We start from the raw sequence: 16,440 nt of genomic DNA on the forward strand, positions 1-16,440 counted from the left end.
TTCCTTGAATATATACCATATATTTTTTCTTATTTTGAAAGTAAATTCTAAGTATTTACTAATCCAGCATTATAAAAATTCTCAAAATTTAAGGTTTTTTTTTACTTTTTACCAAAAGAATCAAATTTTGTTAGAAAAATAGCTAGAATTTATTTAGAAAACTTAATAGATTTTGTAAGCATGAACGTAACAATTAATATGGTCTATCCAGTAGTAAAACTCTAAAAACACACCTAACTAATTCAATATACAACTCTGGTACTCTTCTTCTGATCTATACATAGTTACTAGGGCAATTATTTAATTCGGTCCTTCATACATACATACATACATCCATATCTTGTGTGTGATAATTCAGAGAGCAGCCGCCCTGTATTTCTCTTTTTCTTATTGAAAACAAAACGTTACAGAGAAGTTCTCTTATATAGAGAAACCCTTCCCAAGATAACCTACTAGGTAAGTTACGTTAATCCCATATATATCGGGAGATATACAATTATAGAATATTGAAATATAATTCCTATATTGGATTCTACAGCTCATGCTAACATTAATTCCTAAACTGTACAGCTCACGCTAACACTCCCCCTCAAGTTGGTGCGAAGATATCTTCGATGCCCAACTTGTTAAGTGAGTCACAAAAGTTTTTGTTGGAAACAACTTTTGTGAGCATATCAGCAAGTTGGTCTTCTGATCTGACAAAAGGAAAGCAAATCACTCCTTCTTCAAGATTCTGTTTAATGAAATGTCGGTCTATCTCGATATGCTTCGTCCGGTCATGCTGAATTGGATTTTGAGAAATGGCAATTGCAGCTTTATTATCGCAGTACAGGTTCATTCCTGACTTAGGAGTGAAACCAATTTCAGAGAGTAGTCTTCTAATCCAAAGAAGTTCGCAAAGGCCTTTAGCCATTCCTCTGAACTCAGCCTCAGCGCTCGACAAAGCTACTACTTTCTGCTTTTTACTCCTCCATGTAACCAAGTTACCACCAACGAAAGTGAAGTAGCCAGATGTAGATTTTCTATCAAACACATTTCCTGCCCAGTCAGCATCTGTGTAACCTTCAATACCCAAATGACTATTCTTCGAGAACATAAGTCCTCTTCCTGGAGCTGATTTTAGGTACTGAAGTATTCGACTAACTGCATCCATGTGATTCTTGCTAGGACAATGCATGAATTGGCTAACTAGGCTGACAGCATAAGAAATATCTGGACGAGTATAAGATAAGTAAATCAGTTTACCTACCAATCGTTGATACCTGTCTTTATCAGCTGGTTCCTGATCAGGATACACTCCAAGTTTTTGATTCTGAATGGTTGGAGTGTCTGCTGGTTTGCAGTCAAGCATTCCTACTTCAGTCAGTAGGTCCAATACATACTTTCTTTGTGATAGAAAAATTCCCCGCCTTGATCTCGCCACTTCAATCCCTAAGAAGTACTTAAGTCCACCTAAGTTCTTCATTTCAAATTCGGTAAATAGCTGCTCTTGCAATCTTTTAATTTCTTCTTCATCATCTCCTGTAATGATCATATCATCTACATAAATTATCAAGATAGTTACCTTTCCTCGTTGCTTCTTCAGGAAGAGGGTATGATCTGAGTTGCTTTGTTGAAAACCATACTTTCTCATAGCCATGCTAAATCGACCAAACCATGCACGTGGTGACTGCTTTAATCCATATAAAGCCCGTTGTAATCTGCAGACAGTTTCAGGTGTGGTTGAAATATATCCTGGTGGGATATCCATATACACTTCCTCCTCAAGGTCTCCATGAAGGAAGGCATTTTTCACGTCAAATTGGTGTAATGGCCAATCTAAATTTGCAGCCAAGGATAGCAAAACTCTGACTGTGTTCAATTTTGCTATTGGAGAAAACGTCTCCTGATAATCTATCCCATAAGTCTGTGTGTATCCCTTCGCTACCAATCTTGCCTTGTGTCGCTCAATGGATCCATCTGCTTTATATTTTGTGGAGAATACCCACTTACACCCAACAATTTTCTTCCCTGGTGGTAACGTGACAATGTCCCACGTTCTATTCTTTTCTAAGGCTGCCATTTCTTCTTGGATTGCTTGGGACCATTTGGGATCTGCTAATGCTTCATGAATTCCATAGGGGACAGGGCAGGAGGACAACTTGTATGCAAAGGCCTTGAGAGGCATAGGTAGTCTTTGTGTGGATACATAATTTGAGACGGGGTACTTTGATTGTTTTCCTGCAATATCTGGTGAGTATCGGGCTGGAGGCTTGCCTCTGTTCTGCCTGAAAGGTAAGTGATAGCTAGCGGAAGAATCCAAAATATTACTGGTGGATGGTGTAGGAGAAATTACCTCAGGAATATCCTCATGCAAAGGAGTGTCATTGTCGGGTACTTGAAGAGAGGGGGTTTTAATGCACTCTGTTACTGCAACATCTTCAGCTGGAGCTGGAACCGTGACCAATTTCTCAACATCTTCAGTCTCAGCTGGGGTTGAAACCGTGACCATATTCTCATCTGGAGTTGGAACCGTGACCATATTCTCATCTGGAGTTGGAACCATGACCATATTCTCAACAGCTTCAGTTGTCCACCACTTCTTCTCTTCATCCCATGTCTCCCCCTGGAGAGGAGAAGTTGATGCCGTGGGTGAGTAGAAATATTCAGACTCTAGAAAAGTAACATCCATTGTAGTATAGAGTCGTTTGGTTTTAGGATCATAGTAGCGGAATCCCTTCTTATTCAAGCCATACCCAAGAAACATACAGCGAACAACACATGGTTCAAGTTTTGTTCGTTGATGTTTATGTATGTGAACAAATGTCACGCAGCCGAACACACGTGGTGGAAGTAACAGTATAGATGGTAGAGTAACATGTCGTGACAAAACCTGTAGAGGAGTCTTGAAGTCCAAGGTTTTTGAAGGCATTCGATTCAATAAATAGACAGCAGTGGTAACACTATCATCCCAATGTCTACTAGGTATCTGTGCTCCAAATAATAATGCCCGTGCAGTTTCCAGAATATGTCGGTTTTTCCGTTCTGCCACTCCATTTTGTTGTGGAGTATGACTACATGATAATTCATGGAGAATACCGTTCCTGTGGAAAAATGCTGAAAAATTATTATTCACATATTCTCCCCCATTGTCCGATCGAAGAATCCGGATGTTGGCTGAAAATTGATTATGAACCATAGCGTGAAACATACGAAACACATCAAAAACTTCATCTTTGCGCTTCAGTAAATAGAGCCATGTCATCCTAGTGCAATCATCCACGAAAGTAACAAACCAACGTATGCCAGAGACAGTGGTAATGGGAGATGGTCCCCAAACATCAGAGTGAACCAAGGCAAAAGGAGTATCACTTTTATTCAAGCTAATCGGAAAGGATACACGATGACTCTTGGCAAGGATGCAAGTTTCACATTTAAAGTCTGAATAATTCAAATTCAAAAACAATTTCGGAAATAAATACTTCATGTAGCTAAAAGATGGATGTCCCAATCGATAATGCCATAGCCAAATCTGGTTTTCTTTTGTAAGCGAAGATCGACTCACGGTGTTGACTCTGCCAGAACTGAAGTCATCCATGTAGTATAACCCCTCTCTTTTAGTACCACGCCCAATGATCTCCTCCGTGAGAATATCCTGAAAAAGGCAAAATTTTGGATACATTAGTGCTACACAGTTTAGGTCTTCAGTAACTTGGCTCACAGATAACAATTTATTTGATAGAGAAGGCACTAATAAAGTATTGTTTAATGATATGGAGGGTGATATGTGCACTGTTCCAGCTCCTGTGACAGGGTAGACAACCCCATTGGCATTGGTTATACCGATTCGCCTTGGTTCTGTAGTATTCGCAAAGTCTCCTGAACAAAAAGTCATGTGATCCGTTGTACTAAAGTCCACTATCCAATCAGTTTTAGTTCCTGTATTACCTTGATCCTTAGGCATAATTATGGCATCGTCTCCAGATTCTACAAGTGGAGCTAATGATAAGTGTGCCTTAGTGTCTGCCAAAGATGCTTGTCCCATGTCTCCAGCACCAGCCTTTTGCTTCCGTGTTTTTAATTCATTCCACCATTCAGGATAGCCATGCAGTTTGAAGCAAGTGTCCCTTGTATGCTTCATGTTTCCACAATGAGAACAACCACTGCTTTCACTCTCCACCTGTCCTTTAGTCTTTGCTAGGTGATAGGTGTTGCGCCCTCCTGATGAAGACATCCCTGATCTGGTTATTTGGAGTGTTGGCTGTCGAGGTAAGTAGGCTTTCCCTCCTTTAGAAACCATTGTTGCAGCAGTAGAATTTCCATTACTGGTGAGCATAACTGTCTGTCTAATAGCTTCCCTTCGAACATATGCATAAGCTTGTTCAACCGTTGGGAAGGGTTTCAATTGGAGTACATCACTGCGTATATTGTCCAGCCTATCATCTAGTCCATCCAAAAAAGTATACACTCGATCCTCTTGAAGCAAAGCATTATACTTTTGGATATCAACAGCACATTCCATAGGATTTGGTCTACGGAAATCAATTTCCCTCCACAAACCTTGGAGGCAATTGTAGTATGTTTCAATGGACTCTCCTGATTGTTTCATTCGTGTTACTCGTCGCTTCAAATCATACACCTGAGAAGTATCGGATCCATCAAAGTAAGTAGTGGCAATCGAGTCCCATACCTGTTTGGCCGTGGAAAATCGGATAAAGTTTCATATAAGAGACGGCTCCATTGAGTTAATAAGCCATCCCTTCACAATAGAGTTTTATGTTCTCCATTTTCTGAAGTGGGGATCATTCGGTTCTGGTTGTGAAAGGTCACCGTTTATGTATCCCAACTTATTTTTTCCTGAGATAAACATCTCCACAATTTGGGACCATAATGCATAGTTGGTACCATCAAGTTTGATACCAATCGGTACAACACCAGTATCGTAGATTACTGATGGGGTCTGGGTCTGGTTCTGGGTTACAATTTGAGTCATCCTCGTCGTGAGGTTGTCAAGATCAGTTGTAGCTGTATTCGGCTGCTCTCGTTCAATCAAGTCGATTGGTGTGTCCATGCTTTATTCTCCTTAGGCTGTTTGTCAGATCTTCAAGAAACAAAGAACGGAACGTTGCTCTGATACCATGATAATTCAGAGAGCAGCCGCCCTGTATTTCTCTTTTTCTTATTGAAAACAAAACGTTACAGAGAAGTTCTCTTATATAGAGAAACCCTTCCCAAGATAACCTACTAGGTAAGTTACGTTAATCCCATATATATCGGGAGATATACAATTATAGAATATTGAAATATAATTCCTATATTGGATTCTACAGCTCATGCTAACATTAATTCCTAAACTGTACAGCTCACGCTAACAGTGTGATCCAACACAACGTTAGAATCTTTAGATATTTCTCCTGTAGATATCTTTAGAATCTCTCAAAATTGGACATGAAGATTGGGTGTATTCAGTGGAGTGACAGCTCCCTTCAACTGCATCTGTAGAAGGGACTACCTACCACATCAGCTTCAATGGACAAGACAATGATGATCTGGCAACCTGAAAGGAAAAGTGGTATCTGGATGAATGCGGTCACTGTTGGGGAGTTCAAGTAATTCTGCTCTGGGATTTTATGGGGGCACTGGAGCCCAGATGGAAATGCGATTCCAGCACTGGATATGGCGAGGCTGCTTTCCATCTGTGGAAGAATGTTGGTGTTGATGTGGATAATTGGCAACTGCAGAAAGTTCCATCTCGGCACCTTGCTGCAGTGACGGATATTGCATGGGTGAGGTCTGGTGTTATATTTAAGGAGGAGAAATCATTTTATCCTTTTGAAGTTGTTGTTAAACAAAAGAACCAAAATAGTTATGGGAGGAGCTTTGAAGAACCATCCTTGAAGACATTCATGTTGTCAATTTCCTGTAAGTGTTATCTTGTATCATTGCGTAGTACTAAAAAAATGATATTGTGAGCAGCATACATCAGAATTTTGCATGTCACTTTGACAGAGCATCTCAGACAACTCATATTTTTGCTCTATGGAAAAGCAATGCTTCTCTCGTGGATAAGGAATCTTGACATGAAATTGCTCGTCCTGAAATCCATGGTCATGACATCAATTGTGTGGCCATCATCCAAGGAAAGGGAAGCCATCGTTTCTTTGGCGGAGCTGATGAGAAAGTTGCCAGTGTGTTTGAAGCTCCTTTTTCTTTTTTGAAGACACTGAATTGTTTCTTCATGGAAAAAACAAAAGGGGAGGACTTGCATCAAATTCTTCCTTAATTGGAGGACCTAGCTTTGTTGGGACCATAATTAGATAAAGGCTCTTCTTTTTTAGTAATTATAACAAAAAAGTTAATGGCACGTCAGTTTTTTTAAACTGATGATGTTTTCCTATTTGTTTTTCATAAGAGAAGACCAAGATTTATTGTAACTAGCAGCAAGTTCAAGTTTCCAAGACTAAAAGCATTTAACTGATGTTTTGGCTGAGCAGCGCTGTGCAGGAGATCCCAGAAAGGAATGGGAATGATTTTATCTAAAGCTGAAGTGATTCAGTAGGGAATCGGGAGGGCTGCACATTCGAATACATCAAAAAAATTATTTTAAACTGGTGATATATATTATACACACAAACTTGTATAAGTTACCAGCTGTGGCACTCTTTGCAACTTGCACAAGTGATGAGAGGCATTCTTTCCAATACATGCATGGATTTTCTATGATTGCTCTAATTTCTTCCCCCCTGCAAACATGCAGGATGGTTTTGGTGGTTATAAATCTTTTGTTAGATATATTATGTTTTACAGGCCCGGTACTCTGCAATGGTAGCAGAAATATGGCTATTAGCAAGTGGGTTCCTGGAGGCTGGAAGGCATTTGGTCGTTTGCAGCCACGTAGCTTAACAGTGACACAAATGGAATTCTCTCGTGATGACATTATGCTTTTGGCCGTGTCAAGAGATGGGCTGTTCTCCGTTTTTACAATCAAAAGAACAGGTACACCTCCTCATGCATTTATTTGCTGGTCCTTGAGGCCATGCATTTCCAATTGGCACGTTGTTTGTGTGAAGCACATCGAAGAATTTCATCTTCTTGATAAGAACAAAAGGAAATTGATAAATAAATAAATGGAGATCCGTTATAATGGATAGTTGATTGATGTATTCTGTTTTGCAGGATTGGTTAATTTGGATGCACTTGGACTGGTGAGCGTACAGTGAAATAGGATCTACCAATTCTAGCAGAACTTATCTCTAAAATACCCTATACCAGATACCTAAAATGAACAGTGGAGCTGCAATTTGGTGAACTGTTGTATTCTTTTATTGGGTTTATCTTTTTATTTTCATAATTAGATGGTGAGATATTAATTCAAGGAGTTATATACCATCACTAACTTCAGGGTAAAGCATGTTTTATATGGAAATTTGTATTTCTCGTTGTGTGATTAGCAGAGAGTTGCTTGAAAGTGAAATATTTGTATATATATATATATATATATATATTTTATTTTATTTTTTTATTTTTTTTTCTGTTGAAGATTTCTGGATGAAGGTTGCCAAAAATTTAGCTTTAGGCTCGTCCAGAATAGTATTGATTTTTTTTTGTTATAGTGATTTGCTATGAAAAAATTAATTTAAAAAAAATAATTAATTTAAAAAAAAAAACATAGCCATACTGTAAAAAACAAGTTCTCTTTTTAAATATGTGTTTGGTTCTCACTTGAAATACATAAAAATAGATTTAGATTTTTATATTTTTATATTATGATATCCAAATTATTAAACAATACTAAAAATATATTAATTTAATATTAATTTCATATCAAATGCAATTTTAAAATATATCCCAACACAATTTTAAACACAAAAATAATTTATATTTAAAATTTTTAATTTATATATTTCAATTTAATTTTTTAATTTTTTAAAATTTTACATTATTTTAATACGGTGATATCAATCTTCTTTGTGGTCCCTTTGGTAGGCAGGCTGCTAAAGCATTTTCGAAAGTTCATTCCAAGAACTGACCTATGAGAAGACAGGCAGCCATTGATAGAGAGTCCGAGACAGAGGAGGAAGCCCTCACCTCACCTGCCAATGTGAAAAGCTTCGACGATCTGTTTTATATGCTTAAACATGCATTAAAAACAAAAGGATATCTCTCTAATCTCCTCGCTTTCCAGCGTGACATGAGAATTTTAGGCGCAGCATTTTTTTTCATAGCTTTCTCAACAAGCACGCCTGGGGTTGGATATGACCCAGTCAGGTCTTTAACATTGAATGTTAGATTGTCAAAGATCCCCATCTATTAATTAGCCCCCCCAAATCCCTCTTAAAAGATGCTTAGCCACTAGAAATAATTTGTCGTTCTCAAGTGCTCAACACTCCCGCCAGTGATGGACACAGCATTATTGTTCTTCTTCTTATTATTATAATATTTGGCAACAGAGAGACTTGAATCGAGCTAAAACGAGAATATCAACGCCATAATTATTTATGCGTATTAATCTATGATAAAATGCAATATATTCAGAGTCTAAAACCTACACAACCTAAACTAATTAAAAGTTGACGGTATCCCTTCTCTTACTTTGTAAATATTGCCCGCTATTCACTTTGCCAGGAATAATGGCTGGGAGGACAAATGAGAGGGGTTGGGTGTGATGATTTCCTCACTTGACACGCTAAATAAAAAGCCTGGGAAAGAAAAGAAGTAACCCACCCTACCAGCCTATACCAGCATACAATTTGGACAGATTAATCCCATCTTTCTTTTCTTTGCGTAATTAGATTGAAAAAAAATATTAATTAATAGATGAAGATCCATCCTTTCACTTTTCAAACTCGTACTCTATCATATTCCTCCTCCTCCTCCTCCTCCTCCTCCTCCTCCCCCTCTTCTTTTTTAATAAATAGAGCCATGTTAGGAGAGGGAATGGACGAAAGTGTTAGAGAATAATATAAATAATCTTTTAAGATATCACCTAATAATTTAAATTTTTGGGTTAAGATGATTCTTTGACATGGTATCAGAGTCTTGATAACTTAGTGGTCACGAATTCAAATCTCACCATCCCCATTTATTTTCCTTTTGTTAGTCAAATTAGATAGATGGATTATAATCAGTCCTTTCTCCTCCACACCGCCCATTTTTACCCTTTCTTAAGAACACGACCTGAAATTTGATGAAGGAATGTGGTGGCGTGAAGTGGAATCAGCAGCAAGTCCTTGCTTATTCTAAAGACAAGGCTGATTCTACAAGAAGCAGGCAGCAGCTGCTTTAATTTGTTGCGACAGTTGAAAGTTAGCTACAACACGTGCCTGGCTTAATAATCGCAGACACAAGCAGCTTAATCTCTCCCATCTCGAAAAACAAAACACAAAACCTCGTACGCTAATTACATAGTTTAACTACTAACCACACAGTGTAGGCATAATAAAACAGAGAATCTAATGCGCTGTGACAGTGCAGTCACATGAGAAATCAGTGGCTCGTAGTGAGCACACAATAATGTTGTTTCTCCCCCGTGTTTGGACTTATTACCAGCAGGTTGATCTGATTTTATGAGATTGCAAGTATCTCTAATGATAAAATACATTAAAAAGAGTAAGATTGTTGATATGGTTTTTTAATAATATAAATATGATTTTTTATACGTGCACTCTAATAAAAAAATTATTTTAACAAACTATTTATATTTTAATACATTTAATATCCATACTTTTAGTTTCTTAAAAAAAGTTACTGAGAAAACTTTAGTTGATATAAGAAAGAATTTTAAAATAATTTATTTTAATGTTTTGACTATTTTATAGATATATAAGAATGATTTTTCAACAACAAAAAAACATTTTAGCTTTTCCATTGAAACTGCAAGATTAAAAAGAAAAAAATTTATTTTGTTTCTCTTTTTACCTCTGGTTAGAGATGCTCTGAGAGAGTAAAAAAAACACGGGGGCGATCATTATTCAATTTCAATCCATGGTGAGTGTTGATAAAAAGTAGTTTCCTTTTCAAAGAATCAAATAATGGCTACTTTAAGCGAGGCCATGCCTCTGTGTCTTATTTTGTCCTGAAATAATCTACTTGAACGCAACTTGACGCCTACATTTCTTAGTTATGAAGTTTGGCAAGAGATGATGGAAAAGAAGATGCCTACGTAAGCTTAGGAAAGATGATTGAACAAGAGTCGGGAACAATGAGAGCGATTGAAAGAAATTAACAAGTGAAGGCCGAAATCTAGATATGCATTACACCTTTGTTATAACGTGACATTAATGTACTGAAAGAATGAAAAGGACTGGCTTCACCTATTCTCATAGCATCGAGTTCTGGTCATTTTACCCAAATAGCTCTAAAATTAAAAGGTAAAATCAGGGCATCGAGATCAAGCAGAGAAAAGTTCCCTCTCACCATAATTTGCTCGAAAAACAGTTTAAATTGCAAGATGCGAGCAGAACTGGAACATGGGGTTAAAGAGAATTAAGCTTTGTTTCTTTTTGAAAGTATACCAGTTAGAAGAGATGATTCCCCACTTGAAAGAGGCAAAGAACCGGAAAACCAAATGAGATCTTTTTTATACATAGTTGAAGCTGCCGCGTCACACAACTAAAATGCAGTTCCGAACAGAGCACAAAGGTGATGCAGGAAGAACACCACGGCAAATATGAGGCAGATTAGCCAAGTACTTATCTGGTTTCATTTTGTCTTCACATTTGCCAATTTATTCTGCAGGTTATCTTTAAAGTAACAAAGATATGTACACAAAAGACAAAAATGCAGACCTTCAGCATTCAATATCTCAAGAGCCAAACGCCTAAAACATGGATTTAATTAATTCAAAGCTCTCACCACTTGTGTAAATATTTATTCAACAACTGATATATGAACTGCACAGCCACACAATATATGTAGTTTGAGCTTTTACAGTATAATCCCAGGCCACTTTCATTTCCTATGAAAGTAACAATATGGCATACAAGAAAGAGTAAAGACGAGCAGAGTTCCTTATTATCTACCACAAATACATAAACACAAACCAAAACCATTCCAAGATGGACGCTAAACAGAAATGTCAAATATATAAACCACAGAACCTTCTTTCAAAATTGTGTCTTCTTTCCCCTTTGAAGTTGACTTACATTGGCTGTGAACTTCTGATCTGCTGCTTCATGTTGTCACTGGAAAGTTGCCCTGAAGAATCTGGCATCATGGTTTGGTACTGAGGCATTGCGGGTGCCATAGGCTGCGCATAGTATATCTGAGCATGAGTAGGATCAGCAAACTCATAACCATAATTAGCAGTACCAGTAGAAGCAGGGGCAACAGACTGAGATGGATGATGAACTTGAGAGTAACCAATGTATTGCTGTTGATGTTGGCTGGACGGGACCTGAACTAACTGTGGTGCACCTGGAGTTGCTGTTCTATAAGCAGCCAATTCAGGTTTCACAATGGGAGCATTTCTCATGGGATTGAAAGTGGTTGGAGGCGCCATGTTGGGATTGGGAGGTGTTTGATTTCGGCTAGAAGGGATGGTAGTTGTCGATTCACTAATACTAGGTTGTTGCACAGGCAAATTGTAAGCTTGGGGTTGCCTTGTCTGCACATAATACACAGGGTATTGCGAATCCATGTGAGGCTGAAGCTGGTGATTGTGCTGATGTTGCTGCTGGGGAGAGTATACAGGATAATATGCCGACATGGGCACTGCTCCTGTGGGATGATGTTGAATATAATGAGCACCAGCATGTATAAATTGCTGTTGTTGTTGCGGTTGTTGTTGCTGTTGCTGTTGCTGTTGCTGATGTTGTTGCTGTTGTTGCTGATGCTGTTGTTGCTGATGCTGTTGCTGTTGATCAAATTGGTGTTGCAGTACATAACCAGAATCCTGAACCTGTTGATGAATCTGAACTCTAGTGTTTGGATCAGAGAAAGCATTGATCTTTGAATCAACAGGGTTAGCAGCAACCCTGTTCGCTCCAGATGGGATTTGCATAATTTGGTCTTGATAAATCACGGGTTTTTGTCGATTTATAGCATTGTTTAGACTACTATCACTGAAACATCAAAACAAATACCAGCAAAACCCAATTCAAAATCTAATATTTTCTTCCCATTTAAACTAACAATCTAATCGGATCATTCAGATTTATTTATTAAATAAAGCTTAAAATAATATAAAAAAGAGTAGCAAATTAAGTACCTTGAAACTGAATCTGGAGAAGGTATATCAATAGCGGCGCCGCCGCCGCCGCTGCCTGACCTCTGTTGATTCTGGGAGGTCAAAGTCTGCATCTGCGTCTGAGGCTGTGGCTGCGGCGGCTTTCTATAACAACCAGGAACCCCGTGGTCGGATCTTTCATCATCAGAGAAAACCCGATTCTGATACTCACCAACAACCACTTGACCGCCAACAGGCACACTCGACACCGCAATTGAAACAGGCATCGGTGGCGGCGATGACAGAGCCGCAAATCCCTCATCCTGCCTCTGCCCGACACGGCCACCACCAACAATCATTTGAGCAAGTTGATCCTCGATCCCCACCACTTTCTGATCTCTAGCCCCACCACCATCCTCCACGTGAACCCTTATCGGAGGCAAATTCGCAAGCGAAGGCGAAGAAGAAGTCGAACCAAACGACGACGTAGTCTCCAGCATAGGAGAATCCGGAACTGAATGAACATCTTGCTTTACAACTCCCTTATTCGACCCCTCCCCGTCTCTACCACCACCACCAACAACAACTAAATCAGCGTTACTGTTATTATTACTATTGCTTTCATTATTTAAACCATCACTGCTATCATTATAATCAAGACCCAACAAACAATTAACCGAAGCAGAATCCGAAAACCCTCTGTTCAACAACCCAGCAGCCGCCGCCGCGGCAGCTCCATTCAAAGCGTTCAAGAACCAATCTTCTGATTTCACACTGTTTTCAAGAATTGGCCCAATCGATTGAGACGACTCCGGCTTCAAAGGGAACAAAAAGAGCCGCAGTCGCGATGGTTTCGGACCGTTGCTGCTGTTCGTCCGGTCATACTCATCAATCATGTTCTCTAAATCTTCATCTGTAGTGACGGAAATCAGGGAATCCAAGTCTTCGCTTGGAAGTTGATATTTTAAAATGAAGGGTCGGGCGTTAAGGAGAGTGTTGGAGAGGCGAGATGAGAGTGAGGAGAGAGTTGAGTGGCGGTCGACGACAACGATGCGGGTATCGCCTCCTACGTAACACAACGACTTGTCGTGTGGGCGAGGGACTATGTGGCCGCCATAAGAGCACATGAGGCGGAGTTTTGAAGAGAGAGGGAGTGGTGGGTCGTCGAAGTAGTTGGAGTCGGTGTTGCGGGAGCGAGGGGAAGATTCGACGGATTCCGGGTAGATAGTAGGGATGGCGGCGGTGGTGGACGGTGGGGGAGGTTGAGGAAGTGGTGGTGGGTCCATGGCGGATGGTGGCGAGATGGAAACAGAAGAGAGAGGAGGTAAAGGGGGATGGGGTAGTGGGAATTGAGGCTCTTATAGGTACTCCACACCTGGTCTGGCGTCTAGGTGGGTCTTCTACTCCAGCTGTTCTTTTTTCTTTTTTCTTTTTCTTTTTCAAATGTTTAATTATTTCATTTAATTTTAACAGTATTTATTTATTTAGTATTTTTGTTTTTAAAAAACTTTTCTGGGAGGGGGTGAAAATCAGTGGGGACTGATGAGAGGGAAAAGGAGAGAAGAAGTTGAGATAAAAACTGAGATGGGGTTGACAGCTAGCTTTTTGCTTAGATATATATTACAAAAATTCATTTATTTTTTTTGATATTTTTCCATAAAAATTATAAAAAAATATTAATTTAATTTAATATTTTTTAAAACAGATATATTTTTAATTTTTTTTTTAAATATATAAAAACTCAATACCAAACAACAACTATATTAGTTTTTTGACTCAAAACTTGGATTGACACGCTGGAAATGTTGATAACTGTGTATTTGTGGGAAAAAAATAATATTTTTATATTTTTTAAAAATTATTTTTGATATAAGTACATCAAAATAATTAAAAATATTAAAAATATATTAACTTAAAATAAATAAATAAAAATTTAAAAATACTTTTAAAACATAAAATTAAACAGACTCATGTTCATAGAAAAAAAAAAAGAAAAAAAAAAAAAAAAAGGAGGAGGAGGAGACCCGCAGGAGTCCATGAACCACCCATGATTCAGTGAAATCAGAAATGTCTAATAAAACAGACCAGTACTGAACAGCTTCAAATGGAGGCCATTCCAGTAATTAATAAAGATAAGATTATTGTAGAAAATGAAGGCATAGTCACGGATGCTGTGATAATTTTCTCAGGCAATCTAAGGGCATCTTTAATCGCAGTAGCTATCTGAAAGAATCAAATTATCAATGTAGTATTTTGAATAATATATTTTTATGTTTTTTTATCGGTACTTGAATGGAAAGGACATTTTAACTATGTATTTTATATTTTACCAGAGTTTAAAGAGAAAAAATAGTTCAATTTTTTCCTTAATTTTACATGTACGAGATAAAAAGAGATTCTAGCATCTCACATGGGCATTCCCTTGTAAATCCAAAACTAACAAGTAAAAAGCCATTTTAATAGGGTTTTTTCCTCTCCGTATAGCTATTCCATGAAGATATCCTAATAAATTTAATAATCATAATCTCAAAATACAAAACTTATTAAATAATTATCTCAACTTAATAACTTAAATTGTTAGATGAGATTTTAAAATATAATTTATATTATTATTTAATACATTCTTTCGAGTTGAAGCCCTTTGGGCTGGGTTTGAAATTTACACAAACTAACATTACTTTATGCTTAATTTTTATTAAATAAATAGAGGATTGTGAGATTCGAACTTGTGACCGCTTAGTCATCAAGGTTCTGATATCATATCAGATAACCATCTCAACCCAATAACTTAAGTTGTTAGGTAAAATTTTAAAATATAATATAGTTATTAAAACTCTGATATTGTATCAAAGAATTATTTCAATCCAATAACTTAAAATATTAGATAAGATTTTAAAATATAATTTATATTATTTTTTAACAGCTCGAGTTTATTTTTTATGAACCCATAAATACAAAACTAACAAATAAAAAGCATGATTTTTACGTGAGCCGATCAAAACATGACGCAAGGGGAGTGAAAAGCTTTTAATTTATTCATATGTATACACTAAAAATACAGGCAGGCAATTGTTAGACGATCGTAGTTTGATATCGGCTACAGTGACAGGTGATACTGAAATAGATCGAAAAGTCTTGAATGATTGTGTAATTATAACCAAGCTTATAGCATAATAAAGTTATAAATAAGTAAATTCAGCACGAACTCATATCGCGAGTATTATAAAAGACATCTACGATGCAATGACGTGTTCACTAGTAATTGCCTGTAACAAGATCTTCCAACTTTGCTTAGCTTGTCATGGATAAATATTTTCTGTCCATACACTTGAAACAATAAATGAGCTCATGTAAAAATACAAATAGAAAAAGATCTTAGATAGATATATTTTTATTATTTTTAATGAGTCTAAATTTTATTTTCTATCTCCTTCTTATATGTATTTTTTTTTCTTAAAAGTGAATTTCAGAAAATAAATAATAGAATTTGAATAATTACTTATAAAATAAGATTTTTGTGTTTATTCACTAGGATTTAATATTGTAATTAAAAACAAGGAGAATTTACAAATACTATCATTATTCTATTTTTTTAAAAAAAAAACCTTGTTATTAAAACATCTGTTAGATGAAGATAACTAGTAAATACTTGGATTTTATTTGAATAATTATAATCCCATTTATGAACATAAAAAAATTTATTTGGAATTCTAATTGTTATCATCTTTTAAATTATTTTTTATTTAAAAATATAAAAAATATTTATTTTTAAAATACAAAAATAAATACAACCAAAATCATCCTAAAAAAACGCGTTTTTTCTTTTAAAAAAAAAATCGAGGAAATTAAATTGTAGGGTACCATTTGCCTACAGAGACTTTACACTCTGGCCGAGCACGGTCTTGTTACATGCCGCCGCAACTTTAGCGATGCGAAACACACACCACAGGTGACGCGATCATTCTGCAAGCTTTTCAGTTGTTATTTGTTTTTTTAAGAAGCTGTCAGTGTTAATTAAAAATGATGCCACAATAACACAAAGTTTAAGAAAAAAAAAATATAGTCTTTATCTATCACTATTAAAAATATATATTTTTATAATTTATAGTTAAAAATAACAATATTCCTTAAAAAATATTAAATAAGCATAAAAAAATGAGAGAGAAAAAACCCTAAACACTAGAGTTAATATTTAAACACCAAAAAATCTCACTAAAATAAATCAAATAACAAAAAAAAAAATTATAAATAGTAAATCAAGTAGGTCACTTTTACTTTTACCATATAAATATGAA

General features: G+C 36.7%; 1 protein-coding gene and 1 long non-coding RNA gene across 2 annotated transcripts; one reads left to right on the plus strand and one right to left on the minus strand.

Moving 5' to 3' along the window:
* The first annotated feature begins 5,359 nt into the window (after positions 1 to 5,359).
* Positions 5,360 to 7,408, plus strand: LOC140955863 (uncharacterized). The gene is made up of 3 exons (XR_012170532.1): positions 5,360 to 5,901; positions 5,989 to 6,975; positions 7,156 to 7,408. It is a non-coding gene; the product is annotated as an uncharacterized lncRNA (long non-coding RNA).
* A 3,402-nt stretch (positions 7,409 to 10,810) lies between these two features.
* Positions 10,811 to 13,539, minus strand: LOC118039890 (uncharacterized). The gene is made up of 2 exons (XM_035046717.2): positions 12,188 to 13,539; positions 10,811 to 12,041 (listed from the first exon to the last, which is right to left on the minus strand). The coding sequence occupies exons 1-2, from the start codon at positions 13,429 to 13,431 to the stop codon at positions 11,120 to 11,122; spliced, it is 2,166 nt and encodes a 721-aa protein (XP_034902608.1). The 5' UTR covers positions 13,432 to 13,539; the 3' UTR covers positions 10,811 to 11,119.
* Positions 13,540 to 16,440: the final 2,901 nt, after the last annotated feature.

Source organism: Populus alba, chromosome 8, assembly GCF_005239225.2.
Source record: "Populus alba chromosome 8, ASM523922v2, whole genome shotgun sequence".
NCBI lineage: Eukaryota > Viridiplantae > Streptophyta > Magnoliopsida > Malpighiales > Salicaceae > Populus > Populus alba.

What these genes read in the sequence shown, in the direction of transcription:
- LOC118039890 (XM_035046717.2), bottom strand. Translation starts at nt 13,431, where the DNA reads ATGGACCCACCACCACTTCCTCAACCTCCCCCACCGTCCACCACCGCC. An exon ending in TCTCCAGATTCAGTTTCAAG is followed by an intron (nt 12,042 to 12,187) that starts GTACTTAATTTG and finishes TTGATGTTTCAG; the next exon opens with TGATAGTAGTCTAAACAATG.